Source organism: Salarias fasciatus, chromosome 2, assembly GCF_902148845.1.
Source record: "Salarias fasciatus chromosome 2, fSalaFa1.1, whole genome shotgun sequence".
Classification (NCBI taxonomy): domain Eukaryota; kingdom Metazoa; phylum Chordata; class Actinopteri; order Blenniiformes; family Blenniidae; genus Salarias; species Salarias fasciatus.
In genome coordinates, this window is record NC_043746.1 from 21,258,114 (window position 1) to 21,280,450 (window position 22,337).

General features: G+C 41.2%; 3 protein-coding genes across 6 annotated transcripts in view; 1 reads left to right on the forward strand and 2 right to left on the reverse strand.

The window, feature by feature from the left end:
* LOC115402616 (glutathione reductase, mitochondrial-like) overlaps positions 1 to 1,581 on the reverse strand; it is a 7,222-nt gene extending 5,641 nt beyond the window's left edge. Inside the window, exons 1-2 of one of the 3 annotated variants that reach the window (XM_030111123.1) lie at positions 1,428 to 1,581; positions 882 to 1,041 (exon numbers count right to left, since the gene is read on the reverse strand). In XM_030111123.1, coding sequence (XP_029966983.1) covers positions 882 to 1,041; positions 1,428 to 1,489 — 222 coding nt within the window. In that variant the 5' untranslated portion in view covers positions 1,490 to 1,581. Of the gene's footprint in view, positions 1 to 881; positions 1,224 to 1,427 lie in introns of those variants that run through there. The other 2 variants (XM_030111122.1, XM_030111129.1) reach the window with 2 other exon arrangements.
* Positions 1,582 to 2,204: 623 nt separating this feature from the next.
* Positions 2,205 to 9,932, forward strand: LOC115405509 (uncharacterized). The gene is made up of 2 exons (XM_030115109.1): positions 2,205 to 2,381; positions 7,060 to 9,932. The coding sequence occupies exon 2, from the start codon at positions 7,196 to 7,198 to the stop codon at positions 9,647 to 9,649; it is 2,454 nt and encodes an 817-aa protein (XP_029970969.1). The 5' UTR covers positions 2,205 to 2,381; positions 7,060 to 7,195; the 3' UTR covers positions 9,650 to 9,932.
* Positions 9,933 to 14,102: 4,170 nt separating this feature from the next.
* On the reverse strand, positions 14,103 to 21,980 carry LOC115403620 (vesicular integral-membrane protein VIP36-like). 2 transcript variants are annotated; one of them, XM_030112598.1, is made up of 8 exons: positions 21,771 to 21,980; positions 20,348 to 20,466; positions 20,086 to 20,203; positions 18,272 to 18,351; positions 17,435 to 17,596; positions 17,130 to 17,244; positions 16,909 to 17,028; positions 14,103 to 16,566 (listed from the first exon to the last, which is right to left on the reverse strand). In XM_030112598.1, the coding sequence occupies exons 1-8, from the start codon at positions 21,904 to 21,906 to the stop codon at positions 16,406 to 16,408; spliced, it is 1,011 nt and encodes a 336-aa protein (XP_029968458.1). In that variant the 5' UTR covers positions 21,907 to 21,980; the 3' UTR covers positions 14,103 to 16,405. The 2 variants fall into 2 exon arrangements, with proteins under 2 accessions (XP_029968458.1, XP_029968451.1); XM_030112591.1 differs by lacking the exon at positions 18,272 to 18,351 and adding an exon at positions 18,416 to 18,498.
* Between the last annotated feature and the right edge of the window lie 357 nt (positions 21,981 to 22,337).

Below are 22,337 nucleotides of genomic sequence, written 5' to 3' on the forward strand. Positions count from 1 at the left end.
AAAATGCCATTTAACTATGGGCATATAGCTCTGCCACAATGACACAGCGTTTAAAGTTATGACCTGTAGTCGTTGTTTTATTGTCACTCAAAGCAGTGGCCATATTCTGAACACAAAGACTAACTTCTGACAAAATAACTTTACGTATATTTAACTATTTATGGCAAAAATGAGCAGCTTAATAAAAAAATGACTTGTGCATTTGTCACATAGATAGGTCTACTACATTTTATGTACAACTATATGTATTTAAAAGGTTAATGTAGTGTGTGGAGGAATAATACTACCCCCTTTCAATGCACTTCATGTAATACAATACATCTAATAATGGAAAACAAAACCGCCTTGACTTTATTCTAGGTAAACCATCACTCTAAAATAAAATATTAATGGATTATGTTACTACTTCTTTTACCCCAGACACTCATTTCGTTTTAGCTTTCTGGTAGTATTTATCATTTTTTGTTAATTTGGAAAGTGTGTGGGTGATGTTAATGTCCATTTTTGTGTTGCTGCATTAGGGTTTTAAAAAGAACATCTAATTCAATCTACTTCCTCCCAGTGGTTTATGGCTCTCAAAGTTTACAACTTTTTTTTTTTAAATTACAGAATTATGTGCGTGGGATACTTTTTAATCTTTAAATCAACTCAGGGCCTTTTGGCTCGTCTGCTTTATACACTTGGCTTCAGGACCAGAAGAGCCAAACAAACCCACGTTTGAGATAAACAATAAAAAAAACACACACACACACACACACACACACAGACAAAAGGAAAGCCCGGAGGTTTCGCACTGAGCCTGGCAACTAACGGGAGTGTGTGAAAGAGTGTGTGAAAGCGCAGCCTGGAAGAATGACAGTGTTTTTTTGATCTTTACTCACGCAGGTACCTCCGAGTTTGTGACTCTCGATCACGGCGGTGGCCGCTCCGAGCTCCGCCGCCCGCCGAGCCCCGGCCAGACCCCCGGACCCGCCGCCGATCACCAGGAAGTCGAAGCGGGTCGTCTCCGCCGGGTCCGAGGCCATGCTGCGGCGAATAAGCCTGCGAAAAGACGAGGAAAGTTGCTTGTTGACGATGTGGGCGATCCAGCAAGGAGCTCGCGTGCGGGTGAGCTGGATTAATATTGCCATAACCAGGAAGCTCGCAGGCGCTATGTGCCGGGCCAGATGGGCGATGGGAGGGCCAAGTGAAAGCCACTGCTGTGTCATTATGAATTGCAACAATGGTGTGTAAATCCCAGAATCACTTTTCACAATAGTCATGGTGATCCTCACACGAGCTACAGTATGGGGGTACAATAACAGGTGGAAATCAGATTTGCAACAAGAATATCAGCTTCACTTTAAACTGAGCCCATCCAGATCATATATAGATCTAAACAGTGAATACATGTCAGTTATGTATTATTAGTACGCCTTATCACTCACCTGGATGACCCCAGAGTCCCCGAAAGAGTAGGAAACAGCCTGCAGATTCTTATGAACACCATGTTAGTGGATTATTTAGGGCATTTTCCTCCACAGCGTGTCCTTGTTTACCTCTGTGAGGCCCCTGCGGCCCGTGGTTTGACTTTATTACATATAACACAAAAGCTTCAAAGCACTTCCTGTGTCAATGTGCGAACTCACAAACACAAAGCCATTTAAACACACAGCGGCGACAAAAAACGACCCCGCTGACCGTCTCTGAAACACGAAAAAATGACGCTCAGACTGTTTCAAGCCAACATTTTCACCAGACAAGTTTACATTTTTTTTAAACTTGTCCGGGAATATCGTGTAGGTGGAAGTTGTCATACTTGAGGGCGTAGATATCGAATGCGGCCAAAGCTTTGCGTTGTTTCTGTAGCGAATGTGGATCACAAGGGGGATAAATATCATTTTTTGCGCAATTCGGGTTGGAGAATCTCTCCCTCGCTGCGGTCTTTTTGGTGGATTTCATAAAGAGAAAAGTAGGGCGCAATCATTTCCGGTTACACACTTCAAAATATAACCTGGCATTAGTAACACAACACAATGCATGGACGTATCGAGTATTTTGACAAAAAAATGTTTTAATGAAGGAATCAATTCACTAAAAAAAGCAACTTGCAATCCGTTCAAAGACAACGAGATACATTATTTCAAAATTAAAATAAAGGGGGATAAACAATTCGCTTCATTTCAATGCTTTTATATTGACATTTACCGGATATTGCTTTGCTATCCTAGCATCAGATGCTACCGTCCAGCTAACCCTCAGCATAACGGCATTACGATGCTAACGATTGATAACCATTGACAACCATTAGCATCACGTTCAAAAAAGGGATTTTACTCGTTTTTTCTCACTCGGACAAGGCGCCGCAGACTCACGCCCTGTTTGACAACACTCCAAACCAGGTATGTGTGAGGGATATTCAAACCGAGACCGTGTTAATGTCACGGTTGTCTCCGTGAACCTCTGTTGTGGTTAGGCAGGGCCTCTTGCTGAGGTTCAAAGGGAATACAGCTCCGGGCATCACAGGCTTCAGAAAATTAAGCTAATGCGATTTGACATGGAAAAAACAGCTGTGATGTTATTAACGTGTACTTACAATGTTAGGACATGGTGAAAAGTAGCGAGAGACATTAAAGAAATTGCTGCAGAAGCTGTACGTGAGGGGGAGGGGCTCAGCGGGCCTCTCCTCTCCAGCCGTCTGAGATGTCATATGTGGATGTTATCTTCAGTATTCTTCATCGATATGCTTGCTGACTCCGTATTGCATCCGGGCTGATGTAAAATAAACTAAAGAAATGGATAGAAATAGAAATGCATTCATACTAGGGGAAGACAATTTTGAATACTGAACGATTCACCCGGCTTTTTCTCTCTGATGCTGGTTGGCCCTTCAGTGGTCATTACAGTTTTATACACTCAAAAAAACATGTGGCATGCAAAATTAGGTGGCTGTAGTTGTTGTCAACCCTTTATAGAAATGTGCTGTCTTGCATGAATAATAGACTCACAACATAAGTCATTACAGTTGTTTTTTTTTCTGAATGAGTACTTGGCAAATCTTTAGTCTGGACTTGTTTTTCTTCAAAGTTTCTCAGTAGAATGATGACTAGTGTATAATATATTTTTTTTTATTTTTAATCTCCTGCAATGTAAACATTTGTTTCAGTAAGGAAACTTACAACGAACAAGGTAAAATTAAATATAATTGTTTCCTTTACACAGTGGAAGTTAAAGTATCTTTTTGAAATTTTATTTAAAAATTAGTTGTCGTCCTCATCCCTGTTGTTTCCTGTTAATTTGTTGGCATCAGCCAGGGTCTCTGGCCAGTGAAGGTCCTAAGCAAGTACAAATCATGAGATTCTATTGGCCAGCTATACTCCTATGATACTTCTTATAGCGTCATATAAAACTGTGTTGTGCTGTGTGTAGTGTTGGTTTGACACAGATACTGTGATGGCAGCATTATGGGTCAAGATAATAACTGATGTGATTTTGGCCTAACTTAGAAAACTTAGAAGTGTACAGTTTAGAAATACTTTATTAGTCCCAGAGTTGTCACGATCAGAATGTCAGACATTCTCGATCTGGCCGGCTTGACATTGTTGTTTCTTGATCTTCCCAAAGTTTTCGCAAAAATACGATCTGAAGACACAGACACAGGAGAGCACAGTTCTTCAATCCAGAAAAGAGTTTATTCACAAGCAGTTGATAAACTGAGCCATGTCCCATGCACCGGCTGATTTCATGATTTCACTGTCCTCTTTTATAGTCAGACCCTTTCCGGGTTCCTATGGTGGAATGTTGTCATAAGCTCTGTCTTAAAATAAGGACTTTGGAACACCTCGAAAATAACCATGTCAGCCATCAAGACTTTTGAAGCTGCCAGTCACCCATCTGTTTTACTCTTGTCTCTAACGCTCCTTGTCCTTGAATCCTGCTATTTGCTAACACCATCATTTTCTGATGGTTTTTACTAAAAAATAAACATAGCAAAACAAAAAAATTTATTCCATGATATTTTTATTTTGATAAATGAAATACAGGCATTTTACTTGATCAATCCCCATCAAGAGTTTTTGTCTCTTAAATCATCTGTGCCTATTTGCTGTTGTGCTCTGTCAGTGACTGCCCAGAGTAGTGTTGCCCTTGTTGACTCACTGAAAAGCACTAGCCATGTAAAGGCTCTTCCACACTTTCTTCGTTGCACGTCCACAGTCCACTTTGGACATGCACGTGAACCACTGAGCCACGTACTGTTTGATTCATGCAAGATTTGAGGGTTCAGACTGATCCCCTGGATGTAAACGAGGGACTCAGACACCCTATTTCTTCTCAGGTCCATCACCAGCTCCTTGTTCTTTGTTACACTGAGCTGCGAATGGTTCTGCTCACACCAAATGACAAAGTGATCCACTATTGCCCTACACTCAGTCTCATCCCATAAAAAAGAGCTTGTATGATCATGTGATCTGTGTCTAATTAAGTCTTCCGAGTGAGACAAGTCTGGATAGAAAATCCAGAATAACAGACACAAATAATTGTCGGGCACATCACCTGAAAATCCACCATTTATAAGAGGTGAAATATTTGTCACACGGTGTGAGAGGGCCTTTTGGGTTTGAGGTATGCTCAAGTGTGACAAACTGAAATTCTTTACAAAGTTAAAATTTAACCACATAGCAGCACTCCGCAGGAATGCTCTTCTGTGCCTTAAAAAAAAAAACGGCAGAACACCCCACCAAACCTTTTTCCCCATGTTTTCCATGAAATGGTGTGGGTATTTTGCAGTGTGTGCCACAGTGTGGCTGAACAGAAGTGGATGTGCTATCTGGATATCCACTTCACCCACTGTGGAAGACTCCAACATTTGACTGTAGTGCTGGGGTGGCATGTCGAAATGTGTTAATTCTTAATCATATGCTTTGTTTAGCCAACAGGTTATGGAGTGTATTAAATAAATAAAGGACTTTGCATTTATTTGTATTCTTTACTTAATAACACAATAAAGGATATTTAAACAAAATCAAATACAAATTCAATAGAAAATAAAAGTTGCTGAATATTCACAAAATTAATTATGCGGATACCACCACAAAGTCTGGATATTCGAGTATTTAGGTCCAGCCCTGGTTTATAGAGAGAAAGCCAGAGATAAAGAGTGAATTACAACAAAACTGATTTCTCTTCACTCTCCATGCAGTACTTCATCAGGTCTGATTGTGACTCCGAGGGGGAATATAATATTAGAAATCAGCCTTTCATGGGATGTTTTAGGAAAGCACAGATGCTGAAAACAGTGCAAGTACTGCCGGAAAACTGGAAGTAGCAGGTAAAATAACATAAGAAAGGAAGAGTAAAGACAAAAACAAAGTAACTTATGTTATAAATAAAAGTTGAACATGATGTTGAATTTTGAGAAAATGCTTTATTTTAATAGAGTAATAGAGCAGTTTTCATAGTAATAATCAAGAGATTAATTGGCAGAAATAATCTGTAGATAATTTGTTCCAAAAATAATCATGAGGCGCGGTCCTTTTTGATTTGTCTAGTGCTACATTTTCTTACCATTTCCCATATAGAGTACGTTAAAACTAAGATTTCTCAAACCATTGCTGTTCTGTACAAATTGAAAGAGTCACTTCACAATAATTCTTTGTTTCTGTTGTACAATTCATTGATTATACCATATCTGACCTACTGCGTTGAAGTCTGGGGAAATGCTTGTAAGACCTACATTGAACCACTCTTCCTTTTACAGAAACGAGCGATTCGTGTGGCGAATGGAAGTGGTTACAGAGACCACACTAACCCAATATTTATAAAATTGAAATCCTTAAAAATTAAAGAATTGGTAGAACTCAACCTTCTTAAAACAATGTATAAAGCTCACCGGAAAAAAATTACCATTTAATTTACAGAATAGATTTGCAAAGCGAGACAGTCAATACAGATTAAGAGGCACTGAAGTTTTCAAACGACCGGAATCAAGAACCAAATTGAAAGAAAGATGCATCACAACAAAAGGAATCAATTTATGGAATAAACTTGACAGTGAAATTAAGAGGTCTCAGTCCATTCACATCTTCAAGAAATGTTTAAAAGCACAGTTATTGGGAGGGTACGACTCTGTTTTAAAGAATGGTCAAACTTAGAATGATTGTTTCTTTTGAAAATATTTCATTAAGGTTTTTTTTTTTTTTTTGTATTTACACTTGGGAAATGGTTGTATTTGATCTGCAATTATTTGTGAAATGGTCGTATTTGTATTTTGATTTAGTGAAATGGTTGTATTGAATTTTGCTTTTTTTTGTGATATGTTAACAAATCTTGACAAATTGTCATTTATTTTATGTTGATAGGGGCAGACATAAGTCTCACTTCTTTCTGTTCCTTTTCATTTCTTTCTTTTAAAAAAGAATGAAACAAATAAAATCAATCAATCAATCAATCAATCAATCAAACCATGGCATAATCAGAGATGTTGGCCCTCTGCTTCAACCGGTCGGTTTAGTGGATAGCAAAGAAGAAAAGAATATAATTGAACAGCAGATAGTATCAACATGCCACAGGATGATGAGGGTGGAGATTATAAAACACAAAACTGCTTCACAGCCTGACATACATACAAGAAGATAGAGAGAACAGATAAATGGTTTTGTTGCTCCAAGTTAGAAGAAATGATCGCTATTGAAACTACTGTGTTATGAGTGCAGAGGCTGAAGCTTACTACTTCATTTGGGCTCACAATGTCTGATTTGAGGCTTACACTTCTCAGGAATGATGTTTCTGTACTAACATGGGAGCTCATGTTTTTTGTGATCATTGAATTAGGAGATGGTATTGATTTGTGTGTTGTTTACCTTATAGATGATTGCTTTCTCTTGTTTCTGTTTTTCTGTCATGATGAACTTAAGTCAGACTGAAACGACTCGGGCAGGTGAAAACAGCTGGCTGACCTCAGAAGATATTTATACTCCAAGAAATATTAAGTTGTTTGTTTCAAGTTCTTTTTCATATCGTAAACCAAAATCATTTTTTGCACTTCTAATAGATTTTTTTTCCCTTGTTTGCCTTTCACAGGAGCGTGATGCCATGTATCGGCTGTCCTGAAGGATAAACTTTGGAGACTTCACGTGGCGATGGATTCACACTTCACTGCTTAGCTGGAGTCTTTGAGTTTACGAGACCAACTGCCAGATGACCGGTGGACCTCGTCATGAAGCCCATCAGCTATCAAAGCATGCCATCTTCTGTGCACGGTGGACATCCCACCGTGGACCACGTATTGAGCACTTCAAAAGTGATGTACTGTGAGAAGTGTGGCTTTGCTTCGACAGACGCCACAGTCTTTAACAAGCATGTGATGGAGCATGCAGGGACACGATTTTACTGTTTTTATTGTAATAAAGTCTCCTTCAGTGAGGCTGAATTGAATGCGCACTTGAAGCAACACACATCGAAGTATCCATTCATATGTCCTCACTGTGGACAAGGCTACATGAGGAGACTGTGCCTTGTGAAGCATATCGACCGCTTGCATAGCAAAATCATCAGTCAAGGACCTCCTAAGCCTGGGATGACAAAAGCGCCACTGGTCCCCGTCTGCAGTGCCTTAACAAGTACGTCCACTGCTGATTCAGCACCACTTCGGCCGCTGGTCCGAGTGTCGGTGCCCCCACCAAGTATACCCGCTGTCAGACTGGGGAAAGATGAGCAGAGGGGGAAAACTATGGACACAAATGTATCGCATGTCGCTAACGGCATTTCAGAACGTTCCCCCTTCAACGGACTCATTCAGCACAACAGGGCTCTGACAGTTTCTCTGCCGGAAGAAGTGTCAATCCCTGCTGGCTGCCTGGTGGAGCTTGTTGAGGTAAAAACTGTCAATGGGACAAAGGAGTTAAAGCTCCGGCTCGTCTCTCAACAAGAAAACGAGTCTGTTATCAAAGACACAAGGACCATGGTCCCTCAGAACCTGGCTTTGGGAAAGCCATTGTCCTCCACAGTGAATCATCCAAACACAGCGAGGTCTAACAGTATGGGCACGTGCATAGTCAACAGGAAACAATGTGAACAGAAAGCTGTGACTGTTGAGCACCCAGCTCCAGCTCCAGTGAGCATTTCCAACAGCCTCCCGAACACTGTCATCAAAGAAAAGTGTGGTTTAAAAAGACCGACACAAGAAATAATCAACTTGGACTCAAGCCCAATCCTAAACAAGATTCAAAAAACTATCCTCAACCCTGTAAGAGAAGGCAACAGTGGCACCAGACTGCCACCAGCACCCGTCAGCCCCAAGGCAATGCCATCAACAGTCGCCCCCCGGGGAGTTATCAGTATGTTGAATAGCACGATGCATCCGGACAGCAAAGTTACTGGTGTCTCTCCGAGAGTGGTGGAGGAGAGGAAGCTGGGGCGTCCGGAGCTTTTCCTCAATATTCCACCCAGGAGGACAAGCGACCCCAAAAACATTCGGGATGTGTCGGTGGCTGTGAAGGTGGAGCCCGGGGTGAGCCACCTCAAGAGCAGCGCGGTTCCCAAAACCATGAAAGAGTCTGTGTCAATGACCCCGCAGTGTTTAAAACCAGCGCCTCCCTCTGTGAGCGTTCCAGTAGTCACAGCTGCTCAAATTAGACCGCCAGCGGTTTCACTCAGTAAGGATACTGTAGTCAACAAACCTTTCTCATTATCCAGGACTCCTAACATCCCCTTATCAATCAAAACGGATTTCCTCTCGAACTACAAAACGTCAGAAATCTTTTCACGGTCTCAGGACGTCAGATTTAATGAGATGAGAAAACCGGAGAGTTTTCCAGTCATCTCGTCTGTGTTTTCATTAAGCCAACAGCCAGAGGATGATCAAGGTCCCATTAAGCCACTTGTCATGGCTTTACGGGGAATTGTGATGGATAAAAATCTGGGTTCTGCCAGCGCAACTCAAAATGAGGCTAAGATGCCAAGGATCACAGAGGAGATCAACAAAGCCCCGTTAACTGGCCGCTGTGCTCAGGTGGACACAAAGAACGAACCCCTCACCCACGACCTGACGCTGACTGAGCAGATAAATGACTCTGTGAAAGAAAAAGACTCTGTGAAAGAAGAGAAGCCAGACAAGGGAGATCAGCAGCCTTCTGCACCGACCCCCGAGGACACCTGCGTCAACGAGGAACAGAACCACTCTCTACCCGACGCTATCAAAAGCAGCGAGTCTACTGATTCAAAATCAAACACAGATGAGGAATCTCAAATTTCCTCGTGTGCAGAGGCTTCTCCCAACCCGGACCCTCCTCAGCAAGAAGTCAGAACTGAGCAAGGCATCTCTTCAAAGTATTTGACAGTCTCTCTGAAAAGGGTACAAGTTGGCGTGTGGAAAAAATGCAAGAAGAGGCTAAAACTGAGAATATCCAGATATAAGACTCGGGTACCTGTGGGTGACAGCTGGACAGTCATTTACCCGACGCCGCTGAAGCTGGACCAGCTCGTAAAACAGCCGGGTCCAAACCAGCCGGTGGTGGTGCTCAACCATCCAAAGCCACGCCTCCCTCCACGGGGACTGAGAACTGAAGGCTCTCAGGTGGTTCCAGAGTACCATATCTTAAAAATGAGACTGAGCAAAGTGATGGGGCGGAAGTATAAGGTGATTGGGTACACTGTCAGATTCCTTTCATGAATGTATTAATTACTGTATCTAAACAAACATGTACAGTTTTGAGAGAACGGTTAGTATTCCACCTGGACAATGGTAGTTATCAAAATATCAAGACCGTTTTTTTTTTTTTAAGTGAAGCATTAAATGGATGTTATAAACATCTGAGTATTGCAGAACGCTGTCTTTTATGTATTATACGATAATTCCATGATATGTTTCATGAAAAATGGGTGGGCCCTCTGCTATAACCTGCACTTAGTAATACAGGTGTTAAATACTGTTCCAGAAATAAAAAAAAAATAAATAAACAAACCAAGTAGATCTGTCAGAGATGTCCAAGCATGCGGTTCATTTCAGTGGGCGTAGGAATTTTCTTGCTTCTTTTGAATCTGTGCGTCATCTGACTGAGCTCAGACTGACAGCTTAGTTAGACTTCTCACACAGCAGTTATTAAATATATGTGCTGATGCTTTATGTACAATGTCATTTCTTTTGTTTTTGTTGGTTCAATGTCACTTGCAGTAGTTGACAAGGAATTCAAAGTAATCTTAGTCAAGTATTGGTCTGAATCCCGTGAATGGATCAGTTCAGGTCAATGGGAGTGAACTCGTCTGGATCTAAGCTGTGCGTCCTCGACACCAACACGTGTTTCACAGTCGTGAAATGCCCGAACAGCTGGCATCTCTTCATGATTTTCATCCAAAAAAAGTCAACAATCAAACATGTATGACCTTATAGATCTTCAAAGGACCCGATCACTTTCGATTCTTCTAATAAGAATGATTCGATGCAAATCCCGTCTGTCAGTGTTTCGACGACGCATTCAGGCGCCTGTCCAAACCATTGTATTTGTAAATGATCGCCGAACCGTATTGTGTTTCCAGTCACTGGTCTCTTCCTCAAATGACACCTCGCAATGTAAAGCCGTTGTAAGGTGTAAATACTGTAATTTGGATGTCATGTTGCAGGAACATGAAAGTCTGGCAGTCGTACCCTGGTCTACTGCCATGAGTGAAGTTTTCAGACTGAACCGATGAATGCGCAGGTATATAAAATACTATCTTAAAGTGACGTGGTGGTCACAGGAGATAGGAGTATGACTTAAATTTCTCTTCTGTTTTCTCACTTTACATTTTATTAAATTATTAACCAAGTGTCATCTACTTTGCACAGTACTGTGGATCACCTATGACGCTAAGAGGAGGTATTCACCACGTTGCTGGCCACTCCTGGTGATCAGTTTGAACACTTGGGATTTTGGCCTGTTCGTATAGAGGAGCATGAATTTGTTTATCATCTGTCAGGATGGAAAATGTAAAGAATAACTTGTCATTTTTAAAGAATCATTCGGAAATGTTTCTTTAATTGTACAGTTTTGTGTGAATTTGCCCTCTTTCAGTTTTTGGCCTTTGTAATTAGTTGCATATGTTTTTGTGCCTAACTCTTTTGAGTTTCCATCAGGTTCCATCCCGCTATAGCTTCGATCTGTCCTCGGGATTTAAAGTCCTGTGTGCGGCCACGGCGAAACGAAAGCCACCCAGATTGGTCTATTAGTGCAACAGTAAAGAAAGCCATGCGCTTTTCATCCCTTCATGCTCGGTGTTAGAGGTGGTTCTTGAATGCGTGGAACTCGTCGCGTCCTTCGTGAACAAGCGATCCTGATAGCTGCCAGACCTGTGTTTTCTCTATCGACAGCATTAGGACAGCTGTTTATGATGTACTGATTTATGAGGTGCTAGACCTATAATATTAGGGTTTAGTTGCCTCCCGTTTTTATTTTGTATATATGGTTTTGGTCAGGCTAAGATTTTATTATGTGTAAATATATATAAATATATCTATAAATATAGACTGCTGTTCAGACTCCACAAGGAATGGTCTCTTCTGTTCTGACATGTACGCTGTGCTTTACTTTTACCGACGGTGCAGTGTCTGAAGCTGCTGTGCAGTCTTTGTTATAAATCATATTAAAGTTGTTTCATTGTTTTGTTTTCTCTGAATCACTTTGGGTTTTTTTTTTTCTTCCATTCTTCATTTGTGCAAAACGTTGTCCCTTTCCTGTTAAAAGTGGTCTTTGGTTCTATTACATTGCCAGTGTTCATTATTATTGTGACCTTTGCTTTTATAACAGTTGTGTAATTCTTTCTTTTTCTATTAAAAACCAGATAAACCTGAAAAAAAAACTGTCTGTGGCCTTTTTGTTCACCTGAATTGCGCAATATAAAGTTTTCTCATCATTTTGATATTCATTTTCAGAAGAACACATTTTCCATCATCTTAATAGATTCAAACAATTGTGTGTTTGGTAGATTCTCCTGATCAGTTTCCTTTTAAATGGTGTTGTGGATTTGCATCCGTGGGCTTCACCCTGTGAACAGGTGCGTCCTGTGCTTCAAACGTTGCATCCGTTGTTCATCTGCAGACTTCACTTGAGTGAAAAACAATTGTGAAACTGAGGAACATGAAAAAAAAAACACCTGAACAAACGTCCGAATCGTCCTGAAGAAGGAAGTCAGTGGTGTAGAAAGTAAGATGTGTGAAACGGGTCGAGCACAGGAAGCAGATGAAGACAGAAGCACTGAAAGACACTCAAACAACTCCAGGAGCCCAAAGCAGAGGAGGAGTCAAAGTATGACAATCCACTGTTTTCAGACAACTTTGTGAACAGAAGCCTGAACGTAGAACCAATAAACAGCGAGACAAACAGGAAGAACCGGCTGGAGTTTAGCAAGGAGAGCAGAGATGAGAATCACAAAATTCAGGGATAAAGGTGCCAATGTGGAAATACTGAAGTCAGTATTACATACAAATCATGAAAGGAGAGCATTTAATAGAAGCATGCCTTCGGCATCAGTTGCAGTTTCAAATGTCTCCTGCTGTTCGTAAGTTGATTTACTGTCTGCTGAGGTTTGGCATCCCGCTCTGACTGCGGCCTTCAGGTCATTGAAGCTCTGGCGAACAGTACGGAGCCTCTCCCCGGCCACTCAGCTGATCCCAGAGCTGTTCTCTGGTGAAAGTAAAGATTAGTTCCTCTGATTGGCGTTTCATCCGCATAATCAACTCTGCTGGTCATCCCACAAATGCATGCTGCTTCACAATGTGACAAAAAACCAGATTCAAACTTTAACATTAAGAAAAAAGAACAATCAACAACTTCAGCAAAAAAAAAAAAAAAAAAACACAAAAAAAACACACCTACTAAGAATTCACTGAACATTATTTTCAACTGAAATCTCCAAAAAAAAAAGCGCTCGCACAGGGAGAACATGCAAAATACACGGGAGGCGAAGTGGGACTCAAACCAGGGATCCTCTATCTGTGAGTCATGCTCACCATTACGTCATCAGGAAGGAGGAGAAATGCGAGGCATTTCAGGACAAAGAGGAGCTTCAGACATGAAAACAGTTCTGTAAAAATTGTAAAGCTGTGTGTCATCAGTAGTCGTCAGAACTTCCTCTCTACTTTCAACAAATCTTTTCTTGGGACGATTTTACTCGACAGTCCAGATTTCCATCTTGCTTGGGACCCCCAAATTTCCTGACACGGCCCCGATCATGTGGCCCGCCAGGAAAGTCAGTGAAAGAACGCATCTATTGTTCCTGGAAGAGCAGAACTTCAGTTCAGTCAGATCCCAGCAAGAAGCTCGTCTTTCTTCTCCCGGGGTTCGGTTACATGACTCAACATGAAGAGTGTCATTTATGAGTCATACTGAAAAGAAAACTACCTGGGTGTTGTAAAAACACAAAGAGGACACTGAGGTTTCAGGTAGATCTAATAAAGGTGCTTTTTATATTTATGTCAGGTGGGGAAGGCCTGATTCTTTATTAGATATCAATAAATCGACTCAGGAAGACTGAAGTGAAGTATGCTTCCCTTTGACACAAACACGGATGTAATTCAGCGTGCTTGAAATTTGCTATTTGCCTTTATAATATCTCTGCAATAGTTGCATTTTAAAGTTGAACAGAAACCGGGTGTCTACTTTGATAATAGCTAAACTCAGATGGACACGTCTGCTGAAAACAAACATTACTTCATCTGGATCTGTGGTGGAATAGACTTTAATAACAGATGCGCTTCATCTTTTTTCTTCATCAATCAAGCTATTTGGGTCTGAAAATATTGACGGAATTAATATTTACCAGATATATCTTCTCTTATTTCTGTCTTACAATAGTGTGTTGAGTCGGATTCTCATGACAATTCAGAGAAACACCTTTTTGTGACGACATATCTCAACCGTGGGGATAAAAGTAAGTTTCTGCAAGGCTCATATAGTGCACATTCCTACACAGATTATCTGGAGTATAAATAGAAATGTGATATTTTAAAGACACAACTAGTTAAATCTGTAATTAAGAAAAATGATGTGTGTTGTGCTGTTAAATAGATGTCCAGGATCTTTAAAAGAACTTTCACTTGTAATAATAACATCTCAATCAGAACTAATATCAACACAGTTCAATGAGACAGGTTCAGTTTTTGTTCTTTATTTATTTATTAGGTCACAATTTTGGATGAGAGGAGCTGTTCTATTTCAAATCTCATCACAAAGGGAACTGATGTGACAGAAGAAAACACAGCAAAAGAGCAGAGACTGAAAATTCAAACTGAAAGACGGTAAAAACCCGGATATGCAAACAATCAAGTATCAAATCCATTCACTTGAGAGTGGCTTAAAGGTGCAGAGAGGTGGACGCAAACAGAAACATGACGGCGATGAAGGTGGAGAGAGAAGGTAAAGGGGGTAACGGACTGTCACTGGTAAAGTGAACAAACACTCCACTGCTGCCTCAGAATCACTGAGGTGAAAACACTTAAAAAATAAAAGAAAAGGATAAAAGCCCAAAGGATGTATGTCACATTCAGATTTGAAAGGCTTTGAGGAAACGTCACCTTGAAAAGAAAAGTACTTTATGCAGATGGGTATTTGAAATTGTGGATTTTGAAGTATGAGTTTTTGTTTCATATCCACACTTCACTCTGATCACCTCGACTCCCTCTCTGATCTTATTTCTCTGTCGGTAAAGTGAAAATATTTTAATATATTGGTTCTTTGGTTATGGAAGAGGCTGAAGCTGCAGCAGTAAAGTGATTTCACTTCCGATCTCATTCTAAAATAATCGAGGTTTGAATTATCTTTAATCAATCAGCAAAATGTCGATTCCGGCTACATTTCAAGCCGTTTATCTTTATCATTTTTCCTTTTAAGTCAAGAAAATCCAAACAGTATCACAAAATATTTCAAAAGATTCAAATCTTTCTCTAATGTTTTCAACTAGAGGCCATACATTTCACAAGTAAAATGTAAAAACAAGGCTGAACATTTTAGTCTTAATGTCATGAATGTAGAAATAACATCAAAACAATCAACTTTTCAGTTCTGTATATTTTTTGAACAGTTTGAAAAGGAGGAATTCAACTTCCTCTCAAACAAAATGATGAATTCAGCATGAAATGATCCAGATCTGTGATAACAGCGGGACAGTTAGGAGGCGGAACCGAGCAGAGCTGGGTGCGTGACAAGAGCAAAGCAGGCAAACGAAGAGCTCAACCTCCAGAAACTGAAACGTCAATAGAAGAGAACGATAGAAGTCACTCAGTAATGTGGTGTTCGTACGATGGTTTTTAACCAAAACAGCTTTTCTCTTGATGCACGTTCTGCTTTTTTGGTTAAATAGCAATACTGATGTTCACACACAGCTTTTACACCAAACAGCAGAGATCTAGAAGTTGATCCTACATGTTCACACCTCTGCTCATTACAGTGGCACAGACAAACTTGCAATTCATCAGTTTAAAAACATGTTGAGCTTATGTTGTGAAGATTATTTATCCATCCCTCCATCCAGCTGACTAAAGTGGACTATCGCACGGCAAACGGTGAGATGCGGTCACTCGCACATTCATGAGCAGGGAGAACATGCAAACTCCACACAGAGTCACACTGGGATTTTCTCATTTTGAGGCAGGAGTGCTGATCACTACAGCATACTGTGGCTTTTTATTGTCAAGTATTAATCATTTTATGGGCCTGTCTGATGGCAGAATTAATAATATTGGGATAATGCTTAAGAATTCCAACATCGGCTGTTTTAGATTCTTAATATATTCAGTCTTTTTTTTTTTTTTTTAAGGCTAGCCACTTCGTACGAATGCTCAAACTGAGTGGCCACAGTAACACAGGAACTGAAGGAGAGCTGGTTCTTCCGCATTCTAACCAGGATGTTTCCTCATGACTGTGGTGCTTCAGCAGAGCAGAAACAAACAATCCTCACCGTGAACTGCAGACGAGGTGAAGCTACTTCCTTCTTCCATTAAATACAGTAAAACAGCTTGGAAGACACAAAAAAAACCCTCAATTTCTACCTAAATTCATTATTTCTTCTCAGCTGCAGTAGAAAAGAAGAGAAGTGAATATGGCCGGAGATGTCTGGCTGATCAATGAGTAGGATAGAATGTTCTCGTAAGAATTTGAAAAACGTCATGATAATCCTGCTTGATGGACAGAAAGACAAAAAAAAAAAAAGAAAAAAAAAGAGAAAAATCTGCATTTCAGGTCATTCATGATGCTCACCACCACATTTTTTTTGCTCATCAAGTTGAAATAATTCACTCCTGACACACAGTGCTTCAAAAGATATAAACATTTGTACAATCTTTAGAAAAGGAGAGAGAAAAAAAAAAAAAATTCACATTGCATGTGCTCGATCGCTCTGTCATCTGGAAACACTGGAAACAGTCCGTTTCACCACAGACGCCGCTTCTCCTCCTCGCTCAGTAAAACCTCTTGTTCCTCTCCTGTCTCTTCTGGAAGACCACGGCTCCCACCACGGCGCACACCACGATGCCCAGCAGGGCGCACAGCAGCAGCAGGAAGACCTTCCAGCCCGTCAGCGGCGTGCCGCGGAAGTTCCCGGTGGGATCGTCCACGTTATCTACGAGGGTGGAAGAAAGAAAGAAAAAAAAATATCCCTCAGTTACAGCGAAGGAGTGTCAGAAGAAGAAAATAAATGCAGCAGATGGAGTAATGTTAAATGTGGGCCAGCAGGGGGAGCTGCTGAGCCAGCTTCAGCTCTTGTCGACTATTTTCCTCTATCTTGAGTTCACATAAGAGTCTGTGCTTGTTGCAGTGCTAAGTGTTTGGACTAATTAAAGTGTGTTTGGATAATTGAAGTATGGCATGTAGCATCTGGACAGTTGAACTGCTTTAACTTTTCTTTGTTTTGTCGTGTCCCGAGCTGAAACCGACGAACAGGTTCTCTCTGCTTTGATTCTACCTTTCGGGGACTTGAGCAGGCTGACGCTGGGCTCGATCTTTGTCCAGTCCAAGTTCTCCTCTTCTGGAGTGTGTTCGACCATCAGCTGGTAGAGCTTCATGGAGATGATGTCGTGGTTATCTGCAAGAGCGTTTCAGTTTCAGCTTTGATCAAGTCACAAATAATCCCTCATAGAAAATCTGATCAAGTGGACGTTAAAAAAAAAAAAAAAAAAAAAAAACCTGAAAGATCTCCAGTAGCTGCCGAGGCGCCAAAGAAGTACCCGGTGGGAAGACGGACGCCTCCGATGTCGATGCACTCCTTCCACTCGTTCTTGTCGTCCACGTCGACCATTACCTGCAGGACACAAAGCGGGCGTCAGCTGAGGCCTTTCAGATGTAGACGTCAATACGAACAACTGCTGGCGAAAATCTATACTTTGTGAAACAGACTCCACAGCCTCAGCGCTCCTGACTGTATTTTGAGTGTGTCTGTGTGATCCTGGAGATCAGTGTGTGTAATCTCCAGCAGGCTCCTCTTCACTCACGGTGAGTCTTCCTTTGGAGTAGCGGATGGCGAGGTAGGTGTCGTGCTGCCGGTTCCTGATCTCGGCCGAGCAGCCCCCCAGCTCCGACGAGCGCCCGTCTTTCCCGTGGTCGTAACTGACCGAGCCGTTGTTGATCATGGCCGAAATATACGGGAAGGACCTCTGATGAGGGACGAGAAATATCAACAAATCACTCTTTCAGACAAGGGCTGGGTGCCTGATGAGCAACGAGAGACGGATGAATGAGTCGAACTGAATCATGTTGACACTTGGCTTTCCAGCTCCCACCTTCACACAGAGGGATTATTTCTAATCTGGTGTTCTTAACGCTGACATACCTCTATTCAAACAGGCTGTATTTGACTTTTCAATGAAGGAAACAAAAGCAATCAATGTTTTAACTCCCTCACTAATGGCTGCAGTAGTCAGAAGGTTTGACATGAGCCGAAGCAGCTAACTGCACCGAGGGATGAGAACAACAATATTTAGACGATTTTAGCTGCATTATGAAAGAAGCTGAACTCATATGAAAAGTTCTGGTAAAATAAAGACGACACAGCTAAACGTGTAAAGAGAGCACAGGTGAAATGAAGAAGTAGAAAACTAAAAAGTTGATGAAGAATTAAAAACATAAAGTACAGAAGAATTAGCATTAAAAAGCAAAGTCGCAGAAGCTGAAGAAGAGGAAGAGCCTCAGTGTTTAATCGGTGGGACAAAGCGTTTTGGAACAAATGGAAACAGGGTTTTCGGTGTGAACATGCTTTTCTCACAACATGCCGCCGATACAGAGTGGAAAACAAAACATGCCGACGAGGAAAACCTGAGAAACCCACTCACATCCGTGGCATCATCGTTAGAGTAAGTATCTATAAAAATGGCCAGGCCGTGGAAGAGAGCATTGTTGGAAAACACAGGCCCTGCAAAGAAAGAAGCCGGTCAATGGCCTCGAGCCGCACGCACAGACACACACTGCACACTTACATCCATCCCATGGAGGTCATTGCGGAAGGTATCCAAAAAAATAGCCAGGCCAAGAAACTGATCTTTGTTTCCAAACACAGGGCCTGAGGATGGAGGCAGAGATGAAGGCAGACATGAGCAGACAACTCCACACACTTCCTGTGGTCATGACGGGAAGCCGAGAAGACAAAACAATGAAATAAAGCTGATGGATGGAGTGGAGGTGAGGCGTGTTCCATATAAACGCCATGAAACGACGTCCGATTTACGCAGTTTGGGGGAAAAGCAAAACAGCTGAAGGTAGTGACGACATCTTCCAGACATGACTTACATTTTCAGGAGCCAGGGAACCACAAAATCTACACATGTATTTCTAACAGAATTAGGAAACGCGCCGAGTGCAGGATGAGTGATCTGCTATTTGACATGTATTTATAACAATTTGGCAGATATCAAGAGAAAAATGTAACAATTTACAAGAAGCATTTTGAGAAAATGTTTTTCATTGCATGGGATCCAGCTCTGAAAGCATGTTAGAAACACAAAAGCAACACAACTCAAACAGCTTCAAGACTTGACTTTAGTATTCTGCTGGACAAAAAAAAAAAACATCTCCACACATTAAACCGAAACCTAAATTCCATACTGAAAGGTGATCTCATTTACTGGTTCATCTCCACCTTCTACAAGTGCAAATGGAGGAAACGATCCTGGATTGGCTCATCAAGTTGCTCGTCTTAATAGTTTGTTAAGTGTCCACTGAAAATACGTCTCAAATTATCTTTATTACTCTACCTCCTCCTTAAATGCAGATGAATTATCAAGAGGCTACTAAGTGACCCTGACCTGATTCTGAATATTGTTTTCAGAAGGCTAGTTAGTCTGGTCAGTTCAGATCAGATCAGTGATTTCTGTGTTCACAGCTGTTCTACAGGTATCAGGACTGGATGAAAGTTTGTCTAGGAAACAGTGAATTCTATAGAAGTATCACACTAATGTGTCTAGAAAAATTCAAAGCTCTTCACTTTTTCCAGACTGTAATAAGTGACAGCCTCATTTGAAAATGAATTCAATTCATTTCCTCAAAATTCCCACACAATGGTAATGTGAGAAATGCTGACATAAAATGACTTTCTCACAGCAGACAAAGCCCCAATCACCACGGATCCCTGATACCCACCACAAGGGGGCCCGAACTCCAGGCAGGAAAAGGTTTTATTGGAATAATTTAGCAGCTTCATGTGCGTGGCTGCAGTAATGCAGAGAGTCATAGGGATCAGTGCAGACTGAAGTGGGCTTCAGGCAGCAAACACACTTTCAGAGACACACTGCAGCATCCAAAATGTAAAAAAGCATATGCCAATGACTGTGTGACTGTTCAGTCAGGCACCAGGGAAAGGTCCTGATGCTACAGATGAAGTCTGATCTAAATGGTTCAAATGCTTCGGAAATGTGACAAGCATGTCTATCAGCTTGGGAACCCGCAGGCCTCAGGAGATACCAGGTGCAGAAGCTGTAATGCCAGCAGTCATTATTTTCAAACTGCTTTATAAAGATACATAGGCACGGGTTGTGCATTTTCTGCTCAATTCAAGCTCCAATCATTTCAAGACAAATGCTTGATTTATCTGAAAAAATAAACTTGTCAGTCTAATATACAAGAATTCTGGGATGGATAAAAGCAGCATTACCTGGATGCAGCCGATCCTTCGTGTACCAGATCGCAATGCCATCACCATGAAGATTCTTCTTTCCTGACCCGTGAACTTTGAACTGCACATGCATTTCCCAGTCCTTCAGGTAACAAGGCTGCAACGTCACAACATAACAGCGTCTTAACATAACACATGTCGATATCTTTCACATTCACAAGTAGCAGCTCAATAATCTTTTTATGTACTGTACAAAGGTCAACTGTGTTAAAATGCGCGGATAGGTACAAGATCTCCTCACCACAGTATTCCAGATGGATCCCTGCTTGCTCCTCTCGTCCGGAGTGAGCCGCACATATGAGCTTGTGACCAAAGTGCTTCCCGAGAAGTCCCACTGACTGGAGGGGCTGCTGCCAACACCTGCAAAGGAGTTCAAACATGAGACAAGACTGGCTATGTAGAGCACATGCCTCAGGGAAAAGGAAACAAAAAAAACACAGGGCTTTCACTCACTGATTCATGTACAGGTTTTCCTGCTAAGTCAATATAATCACAGCTTGAGTTTCAAAACGTGTAGCTGTTTCAGATTCCAGCTAACATTTTAAGAAAAATGCACACCTTGTAAAACACGTAGAACAAGTTAATTACTTAACAACAGCTGAACTACTGAGGTTTGCCGAGACATTTTAGCTAGTGTTTAACACCCATGTAGTTTTTCAAACCAAACTAAAGTTGGAACAAAGTGACACAAAAAAACATTCCAACTGGAAATTTGTTTGATAGCATAAAGGGGCAGGTTGTCAGAACGCAAAAGAACAATCCCAAAGTCCACTTCCTTTCATGACTGCATTGGACACACCCTGAACAAACACTAAAGTCTTCCAGAGACTTCCAGAGACTTCAGAAGTACTTTTCATATCTTATCAATACAAATTAAACGTGTTTTTCACATGCAAATCATATGCAAATGAATTCTCACAGCCAGATGGAAACTCCTCAGCATTCCCAGGAGAAACAGCCACATTAGTGAGCAGCTCTCAGATCTGCTACAAGGCTCATGATGCAAAGTGGGGGAGAAAAAATGTTTGACGCGACTTTGCAATATTGCCAATCCTAAATCGGTTAGTGAATGTGATTTAAATACAAAGTATATTATGATGTTTATTAGACATGAATACTCCATCAGGTGCAGAACCGTGCACAACTAATTCCAAGGTGCAATCAAAACCCATGTGCAACTTATGAATTAAATCAGGTGTTTCAAAACAACTGAAGATGACGTGTGGTTTGAAGGCCTGCGAATTCACATTTATTTATTTGTTACACCCTGCTTTAATTCTTTCTAACTCTTACATACTGTAAATACTTACTCCTGTCAGGGTTAGTCTATTATGATTTGTTACATGACAAAGCACCTTGTGTTTTTGACTTACGAAGTATTAGAGGAAATTCAAAATTCATTTAACTTGGAGTAAAATGGAAGAGTTTGGCTTTTTTAAGCATTGGTTGTTTATTTGACAAATACAAACAGTTGTTAGGCGAGGAAAACTTCACAACTGTTAACAGCAACACATGCTGTAAGGAGTGAGCTAAGATAAGATAATAAACAGAAACAGCGAGTGTCTAAATACTTAAAAAGCTCCGTAAAGACGTCAGAAGAGGCAGAGAGCTGCAGGAGGAGACTGAGCTTGAGGCTACATGACGCGCTAACCGAGTCATCTTACCTTGGTACGGCTTCATTAACGAGTGCTCTCTCTTCAGATGTTCCGCGTTTCCGTCGGTGATATCACAGCGAACCAAACACAGCTCGAACACCACGAAGACCAGGGTTGTGCTCAGACATGATCTAGATCTCCCCATTTTTGCTTCCAAGAGAGAAACTCTCAACACAAATTTCTACTCCCAAACTCCATACACCCGTCCCTACTCTATTGTCTTCCGGAGAGAAACCACACCACGCCAATATTTATGACCCTCTATAACACCACGGACGTTTCCTCACGAATCAGAAGATATACATGAATATAAAATCCTCATCCTTGCCAGTGTGATCTCTATACATTTTCTGATACATTCTGATTATGTTTATGACTACGACAAATGTAATTTCAATCTGTTTCTGTCCGGTACAAATTTACAGACGGTAGATTGTTTATCAGCCAATCAGAGACAAGCACATCGCAAATTGAGCCAATCAGAGAAAAGATATAGTTTTTTAAATAAGTTGCCCACTAGATGACGACAAAATACAATATATAAATCCAGTGTTACTGTAAATGAGCCCATACGGG

Coding starts and splice junctions, on each gene's coding strand:
- LOC115405509 (XM_030115109.1), top strand. CDS start 7,196: ATGAAGCCCATCAGCTATCAAAGCATGCCATCTTCTGTGCACGGTGGA.
- LOC115403620 (XM_030112591.1), bottom strand. CDS start 21,906: ATGGGGAGATCTAGATCATGTCTGAGCACAACCCTGGTCTTCGTGGTG. Junction 20,467..21,770: donor GTTAATGAAGCCGTACCAAG/GTAAGATGACTC, acceptor ACTCCTTTGCAG/GTGTTGGCAGCAGCCCCTCC. Junction 16,567..16,908: donor CCTGCTCAAGTCCCCGAAAG/GTAGAATCAAAG, acceptor CCACCCTCGTAG/ATAACGTGGACGATCCCACC.